Source organism: Carassius gibelio, chromosome A5 (assembly GCF_023724105.1).
Source record: "Carassius gibelio isolate Cgi1373 ecotype wild population from Czech Republic chromosome A5, carGib1.2-hapl.c, whole genome shotgun sequence".
Lineage (NCBI taxonomy): Eukaryota > Metazoa > Chordata > Actinopteri > Cypriniformes > Cyprinidae > Carassius > Carassius gibelio.
The window spans coordinates 16,915,395-16,930,168 of NC_068375.1; the positions used below are offsets into that span (position 1 = coordinate 16,915,395).

At 38.1% G+C, this 14,774-nt stretch overlaps 1 protein-coding gene across 1 annotated transcript in view; it reads right to left on the reverse strand.

The window, feature by feature from the left end:
* The window catches only part of LOC127998307 (SET-binding protein), a 63,952-nt gene that overhangs the window by 39,465 nt on the left and 9,713 nt on the right, over nt 1-14,774 (reverse strand). The window contains exon 2 of the mRNA XM_052592099.1: nt 7,061-7,696. Coding sequence (XP_052448059.1) covers nt 7,061-7,531 — 471 coding nt within the window. The 5' untranslated portion in view covers nt 7,532-7,696. The remainder of the gene's footprint in view (nt 1-7,060; nt 7,697-14,774) is intronic.

Below are 14,774 nucleotides of genomic sequence, written 5' to 3' on the forward strand. Positions count from 1 at the left end.
TATCCGGCTTAAACAGCTTCAGTGATTATAATGGGAGTTTTTGAGAGTGTTTGAAATATGGCTAAACTGAAGTCAGTGATAATGTAAATGTTCTTTGCTGTCTTTCTGTACAATGAAAGTGTTATTATTAGTAACTTACAATCTTTTTATTAAATTAGTGTTAAATACAAACTCAATCTTATTAAAAATATTTTATGGCATGACACCTATATCTGGTAGCTTAAAGGGTTAGAACAACCAAAAATGTTTTTTTCAATTCTGTCATTAATAACTCACCCTCATGTCGTTCCAAACCCGTAAGACCTCTGTTTATCTTCGGAACACAGTTTAAGATATTTTGATTTAGTCTGAAAGCTTTCTGTCCCTCCATTGAAAATGTATGTACGGTATACTGTCCATGTCCAGAAAGGTAATAAAATATCATCAAAGTAGTCCATGTGACATCAGAGGGTCAGTTAGAATTTGTTGACGCATTGAAAATACATTTTGTGATTACTGTTGACTGTTCATCACTGGCAAGTATGGTTTGGACACATGGGCCAAAAGAAAATATGATATACATGTCAGCTGGACAAGTCCATGGCAGTAGATCACTTGGGTGAGCTATGCATTCGGGAATGAAGACCAGGCTTTTTGGCGGGTAGACGAGCACTAGCTTGTGTACACAGACAGAGTTGATGGTATGTAACCCTGAGTGTTGAGCCTGTGTGTGTGGATGTTGAGGTGTTGAAGTAATACATATTGAACAGAGTGAGAGGAACTCACACAGGGGGTTTAAGCCAGAGTTTAATATAGGCATAACACACACTCACACACTCACACAGTTTCCAGGTCCAAACCTCAACACATTTCAGTTGAGAATACCATGTCAAGAGCCATTTCGGAGCACTATTTATTAATATAGGCAGTGCACAGTTTTGTCTCCAAGCTCACTGCGTCCAGACACCAATATTTTTATTGCCATTACAGCACACCGTAAGTGTATATTAGCACCGTTTGTTTTTGGACCCGGAGATTATTGGATGTCCAGACGACATGATAGTCCACACAAAGGACAAACTGATAAACTAATGTACAAATGTATCATGAACGGGTCATCCTAAAAAAATAATGGGAATTTTGTGACCATGAATGGACTATTATCCAAAAGACTGTAGCAACTTATGAAAAAATAATCAGGGCTGATTCAGCGAAATCAGTAAAATAATTTGACGTACAGGACTGTTGTCTAATTCTGACGGCAGGTTTTCTGAAAAATATTTTGCCGTGCACAAAAGCTTAGCAGCAAAGTCAAGTCCTTCCCTTAATTACCTGCTTTTGTATCACACGTCTCCTGCCCATCCCCAGCCGCAGTAGGGTCCCATTTTTACCAGGCTCCCCATATGCCCTGGCTTACTTGTTGGCCTTTCCTCTTTGCCACCATCTGGCATATTAGTTCAGCCAAAATGAAAAAAGAAAGAGTCAGACACAATGAGACAGAGAGCTAGCCCATCTGCTCCCTGCCAGACTCCCCAATCATTACTACACAAAAGCTGCATTTACCCTGCTACACAATTCACCGTTTTTAAACCTCTTATCCCCTCTGCTATCGCCGCTCTAAGAGGAAGTCATCTTTCAACCTGATTACGGACGTGTTTACTCTGAGCAAAGTACTAAATACGAACCATTAGGAGAGAAAGCGCAAGGTAAAGATGCAAAGGAAGCATGGCTGTGTTCGGCCCCACAAGCTCAACTTGACAGGGAAAGCTATCCTCTCGGCCCCCTTGTCAAGTCGCAGGACTCTCCCCTGACGAACACGCACCAATGAGCAAGCCCACTTCTGCGGAAATGGCTGACAATCAAAGTGTTGTTGTCAAACATGGAGCAGTGACGGGGCAAAGATCGCTGCCGTCTGGCCCTCAGAGAGCACATGCTCACGCATTGATCCGCCTTCTATCAGGCTTGTCATCACAATGAACTCACAACTGTGTTAAAACACAGGGGTGATACTGGATACAAATACATTATAGACTTAAAGACAGCTGTGCTTCAGTGGACAAGCACCTTCAGCTTCTAGTATAGCATGTGTGCACGGTATATAAAATGCCTTTAGCAACAATCTGGGTTTCAGAAATAAAACGTCTACATAAATTGATTTTTAACAAAAATGTATCAACTGTTTTCAGACAGACCTACCATGAGCTCTGAGGTTATCAGGTGATGATATTTGCTTCGGTGTAATTTCAACTTCATCTTTAAAATATTCAGTAGGTTAACTACCAAATTCCCTGAGAACTACATTATCCTCAATCCTAAAGTGGGCAGAGCCTTGAAGCCACCATTCAGAGAAATCACTAATACCACAGAAACAAGAACCACACCAAAACTGCCACTCCCATGGATCCCTTCCACGAGCATCATGATGAGCGTCATCAGCATCGTAAATCCCTGAAAGTTTTTCATATTTGTATTTTTTTTTTTTTTACATTTTAATGTATGTACATTTAAAACACTATTCTTTCTATTATATCATGCTAATGCGAGGGTGTTTCTAATACAGCATCTATTGGAGGGACGGTAAGTTCGACATCGTTCTCTCTTCTAACTGCTGTCATCAGTCTCACTCAAGTTTTTTCTTTTATTGAAAGTCATGAAAGCACTATCGTGGAGTTTTTCTTTTGCTATTTGAGCAAATGGGAATGCAAAAAATATATCTGTGGTACTCTCCCATTCACAGGTCTTCAAGTTAACCCAACTATGACAACTTCCACTGCTGAGAACCCAAAAATATGAAAAAGGTCCATTACATGATTACATTAATCAATAAGGGATTAAGATAACATGCAATAATGAAGCATATATAATAACTGAAATAAAACGAAACATTTAATTTTATTTTTTATTGTCTTATTTTTTTATTTATTTAGACAAATATAGTATAAATTACATTTAATTATTGATTTTAACATCAGTCATTTGGTAAATGACCATAATTGTTGTTTTTATGACTTGGAACCCATTATTGAGGACCTTCCTGAAACTCCAGTGGTGGAAATGACTGGGAAAAATACTTCTGAAAAAGTATCCGATCACTCTTCTCATCCAGAAACATTTGTACTAGCCTTTTAAATTAGTTCGCAGAATTTCACCAAAATGTGCATTCAAACTAAAAGTTTTTCCCCAAAGTTTGGTAAAAAGCAGAAAAATAACAGATGCCATTTGCGAACCCTTTCTGTTAGGTCTTAATGGAAATGCCAAACACAACGTGTCCTGACCTCTGCATATTCAGACGCCTAACTGCACATCCAGACTCTTTGCTTTTACAACGCCAGCGAGAAGGCTGCAGTCTATTTCTGGCTGCGTGGTCACACTATTGTGTGGGTGCAGAAAACTTCTGCTGCATTAAACTCATTTTCCAGCAACACATCCCACGACAGCACTTAAGAGTGCAAAAGAGGTCATCAAGTGGAGTGTGTGGAAGAGGAGGTCTAATCCATACGAGGAGCTCGAGTTAATTCATCAGAGTGGCCGGCTTGTCTAAACTGCCATTGCCCTGGCGTTCTGATTACATTAGCGGGGGAAAAAAGGTTGTTGTCACGAATGGAAGATGCAGCGAGCAGCTGTCGCTGTCCGAAAGGGCTGATGTAAGCCCCTATTCTAAGCGAGTCCGAACCGGTTTCAATTACGCACTAACCCCTGACCCCATGCTGCTTGTAAGCGAGAGATGAGGAGAGGTGCTGGGCTTGACGCCTAAGCTCCAAACAGCAAGGACAGAATGGGATTTGGTGACTCTAAATGAGGAGTTTGTGGCACTGTCGCTTCTTGAAGTAAATGGGATTCCATCTGTAGTGTGTGTTTGGGGGATGGGCGGTTGCTTTTCTTTGCCTTTTTGGAGCGGTTTTCTATAGACACGGCAACACGTTCGACAGTGGCGCGAGGCCACCTCTTCTGTTCTTCCTTCTGCCCCTTTTGACCCTCTGTCTGTGGTCAATGCGGAGATTGTCAGAAAGAGACAGCTGCACTACAGGCTTCCCGTCTCAGTTCCCTGTTGCTCTTTGAGCCTTTTCTGTTTTCCATTAATTTCTCCATCGCCCTCTCCACTATGTGTTTCTGCCGCTTTACAAAATTTCTGCTCTGTGGGGTGGACGAAAGCTTCCCAGCCAAAAATAAGAGAAATTCGAGACCCTTGGCTTTGGCTTCAGGGCAACAATGTCCTTCTTCTCCAGGCAAAAATAATTCCCTGGGGAAATCAGATAACATGCAGCCACATACAAAATTCAAGGCCGTCAATCAAACCATCAATTGCTGGGATCAAGTCAAATGCATTTGGCAGATGTGGATGGGCTTTTAAATGCACACCACATGAAACAGCAGGAGCATGGTCTTCCATCACACTACAAATAATTCATATCCTAAGAGATTACTGTAAAGCTTAAAAGATATGAGAGATTCCACACGAAACGCGATCAATTTGAGCCTGCGGTGCGTTTGTTGAAAGATGCTGATGCTGGCAGTTCCTTCTCTGATTCAGTAAGCACAGATTTTTCTCCCTAATTATGGTCAAATTACAGACTCTGGCTGCAGGATCACCAGCCTCTCCTCCCATTCTCTCCCACAGTCCTTCATTCTTTCACGAGGATGGGGAAAATGCGGCATATCTGTTTTGAAAACTTGATGGAGCACGCTGTGGTGAGCAGAAAGTGTTTACTAAAAGCAGCCATTTTAGCATCTCACATTTTCATGAACTCACACAATTTGGCAGAATCATCTGCAGCTGCCTTTTTGAAAACAAGTAGCAGACTGTAACAGACTCACGGTACACTGATGGTATTAAATGGCTGCTGAATACAATGGTACAGGATGTTTACCATTTTCATGTACTATCGTCTTTATTAAAGAAAAATCGGTTGTCCAAGCAACATTCTATGAATTGCACTGTTGTGTTTCTCAATTCAAGCACTGCAGCCACAGTCATTCCAAACCCATAAGACTTTTGTTCATCTTCAAAACAGATATTTTTCGTGAAAAAATATGTTTTATATTATCCTGAGGTTTTCGTCCCTTGAAAGTCCATTCTACCAAAATGTTCACACTTTAAAAAATTAATAAACTAAAAAGAAATTAATGTGAATCAAGCAGTTCAATCCAAAGCTGCATCCAAAAATCACATACTTCTTTACTTTATATTAGGCAAAAAAAAGTTTGAGGCGAGTAGTTTGTCAGAAGAGGAGCTGAGCCGTAATTGAGAGAACAATCCTCACTTTTTCTAGTAAAAGCTAAAACAAGCTTGCCTGACTCACAAGAATAAAACTGATTTGAAAACCGTTTACCATTTGATGCACTCTACATCTATGTGTGTTGATCAGTGTTTATATGTGAATAACAGCTAAATTAAATAAGTTCATCATATAAAGTGATCATGTCTCTTCAGAAGACCTGGAAAAAAAGCTGGATTAGAGATTTCTTTTGGATTTCTTTATGAACATTTTGAAATATCTGAAGCATTTTGGGGGAATTGGCTTTTAATGGTTAACAATATCTTATTAAAAATGTCTTACAAATGGTTTCAAATCTGAATTGAAGTAGAACTAACCTTTAAGTTTTTTTTTAATGAGTTGCGCTTCATGGTGAAGCAATGTGGAATGCACCTGATCAAGATCAGATGAACTAATCATATGGGTCTACCTTGTGACCTAGGAACTCAGCAACTGGTTGATTTTGAAAACGTTTGGCACATCCCTATAGCATTTACATTGTACTCCAAGATACTTCAAAAAGAACAGCAAAAGACTACCATAAAACATGATGAAAAAACATGAAATAACCATGATACCATGCCCAAAAACCATTCTGCTCATTACCATTCTGTTATCCCAAATCAAACATTGTGTGTTATCTGCCATATTCAAAAAAGACCCTTTACACTGAATAAGATATCTAGATCACATGTAAATCAATGAACTCACTAAATGCCACAAAAGGTTAATGACTAGCTGTTACGTTACTCAATGGCACACTCTGGACACTCTTCATCAGACAAGCAGCCAAGAAGCTGACAGTCCAGAAAAAGCAACTCTGTCATCGGGGCCCAGCACAAATGTGGTTTCTTTTAAAGAGAAAGCACAGACTTCAAATAATGTTTGGATTATTCAATAAAAAGGTCACGTATATATAATTGGCATAAATACTTGTCAAAATGGTTAGTTACAGTAGTTTCCAAAGCTAGCTTAAGGTCTTTAGTCAGAGTTAACATGACACAAACAAACAGAAGTACAACTCCCTCACAGAGATACAGAACTCAACATGTTCACAAATTAGCACAAAAATTTCAACTAATGAGCGATTTTTACTTTTCATATTGTACTCTCATGGGTCACATCTATTTTTCACACCTAATGTCTAAATTTTTTTTTGTCCACCAGAAATATGTGGAAGTACCAAAGCCAGTTTCTGTGACTGAATAAAAAAGGTGATTGTGACTTTTTGTCTCACAATTCTCAAAACACACGATTTTATATCTCACAATTCAGACTTTCTTTCCAAGAACTGTTTATTCAGACTTTCCCCACAGAATTGCAAGTTTGTTACAACTTATTGCAAGTTTGTTTGAACTTATTTCTTAAAAATTCTGAGTTTACATTTTGTATTCTTATTAGATTGAAATTCAGAGTTAACATTTTGCATTTCTGATTTTTTTTTTTTCTGAATTCTGAAGTAGTATTGGAGCGACGTCTAATTCTGTGGACAAAAGGATCCATCTTATCACAAAAGACGTTCAAGAAATGTTTATAACGTACATTATATTCATATTAATGCACAAGTCACATTTTACGTTCACAAAATTCATATTTTGCTCATGCAAAAACAGCTATTTTATAAAGGCGCTTCCATAGAAAAGATACTTCAGTATTTCATCAGCTGCCAATGGATTGATTTCACTGCCATGAAATTGAATATGGCAACTACTCCGACTAAGGTCCTTACTGTCTAGAGCTGTGATAACATATGGCATCAACACAGGAGAGTGATCACATGACACAAGAATACAACAGCATTTCTAAACACTGACGGTGACACTAACCCTTTTTCTGGGGGGTCCTTTATCTTCTTCCTTCCCTCCCCTGACACTCCTGGCATGCTTGCCGGTCTTCTGCTCTCCTGGCTGCTTGATGGTGATGCGGATCTCAGGGGGACAGATGTAGTTCTCCAGGTTCTTAGGAGGTTTTTTGGCCCTCTTGGTTGTTTGTATCTTCATCTTCAAGCTGCCTTCAGAGAAATTGGCCTCCTTGATGGAGAATTCCTGCTCTTCCAGCCCATCTCCCTGCCCCCATCTCTCACTGTCCGCATTAGAAGTGACATCAATTTCCTTCCCCAGACCGAGGTCTTCGTCCTCTTCATGGTCCCGTTGCTCTCCAGGTAAAGGGAGGCTCTTTATTGGACTGGCAAGGAGACCCACCTCACTGAGATCTGCTCTGTTGATGGTGGTAACAGTGGAGAAGAACTCCTCGTTCCCTTTTGGCTGGGCCGTCCGAGTAAGGTCTCTTTGCTCCATTGACAATCTCGAAGCTTAGTTCAAGATTCAGGAAACCCCAAAAAGGGCAGTGGGACACACTGTCCAGGTGACGGAGTTTAATCTGAGGGGGATGTGATGGCTTTTGGCTCTACTGCTCTCGGAATCTTATAAATCTCACTAAGGTGGAGTTTTTCCCAGGTGAAACTGAAAGCAGAGTCAAAAAAAAAAAAGAAAGAAAATGATTAGTTGATTAAATCTATAAACATGCACACGTCACAGACATGCCAAAAAGTCAAGAAAAAGTCATTTAACCACATCACATTCTCTTACATGTGTTCTAACCAGACAGGACATGATAAAGTGTCATGGCTAAACCCCATTTCATTCGAGATTAATACGAGTATTTGTCATCCCAACCAGCTGCAATGAGAAATTTGTTTCAAGACATTTTGCTAACACTTGGTTTCTATTTCTGTTACGTTTCTGTGTCAGGTAGTCCGCCCCCAGACAGATCTCATTGGTTACAGGGGTGTAAACACAGCTGTGTATTATACAAAACTAAATGTATTTTACCGAGTTTTAATTAGAGATTTACCAGATTTACCAGATTAGATATTTTGTCTCTTTCAATTCAACCCTCTACACTGTGAGTAAATCACTCTCATATGCGACCAAATCTTCACTCTGTGCAACTAAATGATGTCTAACATTAGACAATAGCTAATAAACTCTCAGATTTTACTCGCCAGTTTGTGAGTTTGAGGCGAAGTATAAGTTTAGCACATAAATATTTTCACTTGCCGAACACTCTGACTGAGCGCTTCAGAGTTTCACTCTCCATCAAGCGATCAGTGCTGTTTTTCAGTTCATTTGAATGGATGTGCAACGCACCTGTATTTGACATACCATAAGCTCTCATAAAAAAAAGACTCTTTTTAAACTATTTTTTAATCGAAATCTTTAACAAATCTCAACAGCAGACATCACATTACAATACTGCGATGGCTAAATTCACATTCAAACCACTGATTTTAGTTTTTACATTTTAGACACAATAGTATAGAATTTTAATATCAGAATTTATCAGTAACTATGGAAGCATATGGGTAGCATTATTCAATTTGGGATGTAATATGCAAAATGACAATGCAATATGTAAAATGGCAATGCATTTCTGTATTTACATTTACATTTTCCAATACATTTGTGCAACATTTGGTGCAAAATGAAAATGAAAATTAAATTACATAATTTTCATTTGCCATTTACTACACCAGTTTTAAAATGTAAAATGAATATTAATTTTAACGCTTTATAAGTTGCAAAATTAAAATGAAAATGTATTACAGAAATGATTAGATATGTCTAACATGTTAAAGCAAAAACTGTGGCAAAATGATCATTTAAATGCTATTTTTCTTAATTGCATTAACACTCACAGTCAAGACACTTACGATTGCATTTTCATTCGGTGTCCCGCAATGAATGTAGCAAAATTCAATGTGCACATTGAAAATGCATTCCGAGCCGATCACGTGTCCCCGCCCTCGCGCCACGTCAATCATTGTGTGAACAAGGCGGGGCTTACAGACGGTCAGAGACTCAAGTCTCAAGAAGAGGATTCAATCAAGTGAGACAACATGGACAAGACAGTTGGTCCGTGTATGTTTTGATCATTTCGGTTTATGGCTTCAATATTTCATTCGGATTTGTGGGCGGAGCTTAAACGCTGCTTTCATCTGATTGGTCGAATCGGATCGGTTTTCATCTGACAGCCTTCAGCTCGGTCTTCTCATTCTTTCAGGCAGAATAAGAGTCAGTGCGAGTGAAGCACTGAAATGTCTGAAACTACGCTCACTGTTAATTAGCATAATATTTGAATCAGATGTAGCTGGGCAAATTCGTGCTGCTGAGACCTGCAAATTATTTCTAGGTTGTAGTATTGTATGAATATTGTCCCACTGATAAATACAGTGCAAATAGTTCTGTCCCTTTGGATAACAGTGAAGTGGAAATTAAAATCAATAATAGACTGAACAGTTCCATGTCTGTAAAATTTACCACTCTCATCTTTTAAGTCATAAGGCACTAGGTATGTGTGTGTGTGACATTAATAAATAATTGTAAAAATGAATATAGTTACATTTCTAAATAAAAATAGTAAAATTAGCTCCATGCTGCTCAGTGCTCCTGTAGCCTACCCCAGAGCGCCCTCTCGCGGCTGTAGACGGTAATGTTTTCTCTTTGTCTTGAATAAATGTGACATATAGTCCAGTGCGACTTATATGTGTTTTTTTTCCTCGTCATGACGTATTTTTGGACTGATGCAACTTATACCGAAAAATACAGTTAACATTATTATTATTATTTATAATGAGAGTAATTGACACAGACTAGAACTTTAATGTTTCACCCAATTCAGCTCATATCTTTAGACTCGTCCGACTCGTGTTGCTTGTATAACTGGCCAGACTTTCCTTCCCAAAAAATCCTATTTAATTTTATTTAATAAATTTAACTATATTTATTTCCACTTTACTGTTATCCAAAGAGACAGAACTATTTGCACTGTTTTTTTTTATCAGTGGGACAATATTCATACAATACTACAACCTAGAAATAATTTGCAGGTCTCAGCAGCACGAATTATGTGCCCAGCTACATCTGATTCAAATATTATGCTAATTAACAGTGAGTGTAGTTTCAGACATTTCAGCTGAAGGCTGTCAGATGAAAACCGATCCGATTCGACCAATCAGATGAAAGCAGCGTTTCAGCTCCGCCCACAAGTCCGAATGAAATATTGAAGCCATAAACCGAAATGATCAAAACATACACGGACCAACTGTCTTGTCCATGTTGTCTCACTTGATTGAATCCTCTTCTTGAGACTTGAGTCTCTGACCGTCTGTAAGCCCCGCCTTGTTCACACAATGATTGACGTGGCGCGAGGGCGGGGACACGTGATCGGCTCGGAATGCATTTTCAATGTGCACATTGAATTTTGCTACATTCATTGCGGGACACCGAATGAAAATGCAATCGTAAGTGTCTTGACTTTGAGTGTTAATGCAATTAAGAAAAATAGCATTTAAATGATCATTTTGCCACAGTTTTTGCTTTAACATGTTAGACATATCTAATCATTTCTGTAATACATTTTCATTTTAATTTTGCAACTTATAAAGCGTTAAAATTAATATTCATTTTACATATTAAAACTGGTGTAGTAAATGGCAAATTAAAATTATGTAATTTAATTTTCATTTTCATTTTGCACCAAACGTTGCACAGATGTATTGGAAAATGTAAATGTAAATACAGAAATGCATTGCCATTTTACATATTGCATTGTCATTTTGCATATTACATCCCAAATTGAATAATGCTACCCATATGCTTCCATAGTTACTGGCCATTGCGTGAAAATTATTTACAGCACACTAACTGAATTTAAATATCATTTTGAAAAACTTGAGTACATCAGACCCGGTGTATAGTGATTAAATACTTCCTCAGTACCGTAAATCATATTTAAGTGGTCAAAGTGAATTACTGAAAAAAAAACAAAAAAACAAATGTGTCTTTGTTAAACCACCAATTAATCAGGATTGGGGTTTAAGCCAGTCTTCAACCTGAAACACTTGTACCGCAGGCTCCAGGCAAACTCCCTGACACCATAATTACATTTGCTGACCAGCTCATTTGCTTAAGTGGTCAGTGGAGTAAGAATGGTCACGGTGTGAAAGTCAACAAATGAGGCCTTTGGCCCAGAGATAAACACTTTACAGACATCAAACTGACCACAACCTGAGCAACCACAGACCTGGAAAAGGCCAATTAAGGTTGAATATAACACTTCTTCGAGATACCGGCATTCAATAAGTCTATTATATTTGTAACACTTTACAATAAGGTTCATTAGTTAACGTTAGCTAAGTACTTCAGTTAACATGAACTAAGCATGAACAATACTTCTACAGCATTTTTAAACATTTACTCATGCATTATTCAAATAAAAAGTTGTGCTTGTGTATTAACATGAACTAACAATGAATGACTGTGTTTTCATTAACTAACATTAACAAAGATTAATAAATACTGTAATAAATGTATTGTTTGTTGTTTGATAATACATTAACTAATGAAACCTTATTGTGGTCCAAACATACCATGGCTAACACAATCCATCAACTGGGTCTGAAAATCACTCTAAAAGGCGTTCTGATTGGGTCAGACTGACGACATACGGATGTTATGTCATTCCTATGTCAATGCCTGGAGACACGCACATTAGATAAGCCTGACAAAAAGTTCACACTAGCCAGAACGGTGGAAAGTTTAACACTAATCCTTGAAATAAGCAGGTTCTATTTCAGAGAGGAGTTCACCACAAACTCTCCGCTCCCCGAGCGTCAGACACATGATGTCAGAATTGATGTATATGGACTGAGTGTTTGGAGCATTGAGCTCAGTCTCTCATCTGCTGTTGGCTTGCTGTCAGACAGAGCTCAGTGTCATTTACCCTTTCAACTGGCAGACAGGTGACAGATGAGAGGCTACTGAAAACAACGGCAGCAAGACGCTAGACTAAACAGCTCTATCTATCCATCCTATCATGACAGTCAACATGGTATGACTCTCATTCCAGCCCATGCTGACTCAAACACAGCAATTCACAAATCCTCAATGAAACCCAATTGTTTATATCTTACTTGTCTATACCTCTGAATAGTGTCCCAATGCATCTTGGGTGTTCTAGCTTTTGGCAAGCAAACTAAAAATGTGACGTAACGCCACAGTGACCACATACACGCTGCAGCTACAAATGGTTGTCGCTCCTTATTTAAGGGCTTAATCCTGTTCTGCAAAAACACGGTTCAGTATGAAAGCCTGCGACTGCCTCAAAATGAAAAATATAAAAGGGTAATTTTTAATTCACAACCACAAGTAAATATGGTTATTCAAGAGCCCGTCAATGATCAGTGAGTTTCTTGGTTGTGTAAGTGTAATCAATACATTCTATCCATACATCTATAAAAACATTATTCCTTTTACACAATACTAATCCCCAAGACCCAGTTTATGTAACAGAAAGCTCTGTCTGGCAGAGATCAGATGCTCATACTCAAGGGCATTTACATAATGATCTGCCCTCTTTTCTGATGTATCTCAATTAAGATGATCAGAGGCATCGGGGGCGATTCTCTGAACAAATTCATTCAACAAAATCAGTTCAATTTGGGGTAATGATGATATAATGTAAAAATCCAATCAAATGCCTAGTGTTTTAATAAGTTACTGAAAAGTTCACAATGAAACCCTAATCAGGGCTTAACAGAAAGGTTAATCAGCTGACCTGGGGGCGTTAAAAGAACTGCCAATTACCATCACTGTCAGGCCAGTGCTGTGATGTCACTAAATTTCATGCATACATGTTTATGCTTTAAAAATGTGAACACTTGGTTTCGTGCAATATATCAAACATTTCTGCTGTGAATTGAACAATTTAAACTAGTGTCCGAGTTATCTAACTAGACTTGCAATAATCTTGGTAATCAATAAAAAACAGCAAAATAATTAATTAATATTAATATAGCCTACTTCATTATATATGTACATTATTATACAATGGACATCCAAAAATGCATAACATTTAGCTTGTTCTGCCATCATCTTCACTAGCTCATTTTAATTTAAAATATCTTTTAAATATTAATTTAAATTATTAAATATTTGGTCACTTAAGATGTTGGCATAGTCAGGGCAAAGAAAATCTTAACTCCTTAAAAAAAATACATAAATAATTCCCTGTTTATGATAGTATATATTGTTAACAAGTGAGATGTATTTTACAGGCCTGTGCTCTAAGAACTTTTTTGAACTGACACAATCTGTAGTCAGGTGTCAGGTCTGTCTGCTGTGGGGAGAGGATTCCTCTCTGTCCCAGTCCCTTTTAAGGCCATGAACAGAGAGCAGGCTTGAGGTAGACTCACAAATAGCCTTGCCAAACAACCATGTGCTCACACTTTGTTGAGATCCTGTGGTAAACACAAAAGAAACTCTAAGAATAAGATAAGATACCAAAAGGGATACATTTACAATTTAAACTAAACTGTTTTCTTTTTCTCACCTTGTAATTTTTTCATCAAAATGTCATAACATTTCAAAATGCTGAACTTCTCTAATTATTTAGTCCGCTTAAAAAGATAGTTAATCAAAAAAAGAACATTTGGACATGATTTACTCACCCTAAAGTTGTTCCAAACCTGTATGAATTTCTTTAAATATTTTGTAGAATTCTGGTAATCAAACAGTTCAGTAGCCACCAGTGAGATCCATTGTAATTTTTCTCATGGAAGTCTATGGCTGCCGTCAACTGTTTGGTTAGCAGCACTCTTCAAAAGGCCTTCTTTTGTGTTCAACAGAAGAAAGAAATCAGTAAAGGTTTGGAACAACTTGAGAGTGACTAGCTAAATGATGAAAGATTTTTCACTTTTGAGTATGCTATCCCTTTAAATCCCACCCCTAACACAATCAATATCTTTCTTTTTACTTTTTGATAATCCGTTACACTCAGATGTATGCCACAGTAAGGAAGAAAATATCTATCACTATTTCCTTTTCATTGCAGCTTTAATTACCAAATAAAAAGCACATTAAAATCATTGCAATACACACACATACATATATATATATATATAGTAAATACTAGATATAACTCCAAGCCTAATTGTATTGGCAAGAAACGCCAGTTATATTTCTCATGGTGCTACAGGGGGCTGTGAGGGACTGAAGTGCAGTCAGTTCCATGCAATTTCTATGACCTGGAATTTTTTGGCAAGACATTAGATTCAATGTTTTGTCAGCTTGAACGATCACGAACACCCATGTACTCAGCAGCACACCGCATTGAACAGGCTGTACTTCTCCCTCACAGGCTGATTTTCGTTTGTGTTCAATCAAATAAGGCGTCTACTCCGGCTAACATCAATAGGCCCCTCTAAAGTGGCACGGCTGACACATGCCCTGCAGTTCTACAAACGAAAGGAAACTTCCCAATCCTGGCAACATTTGTTCAAGACAGACATCTATTGTCATGACACGGCTAAATTACACACTCTATGTGCCGTAGCTTTGGGCGGCTATGCAAAGTATATTATACAACAGTGGTGGGATGTAAATAAACACTCACTGGTCGTGTGAGGTTGCCAGTATTGAAACAGAATTCAACCAAATGTGTCTGCTGACTAAAAAGCGTTCTTTTCCAGCTCCATGACCC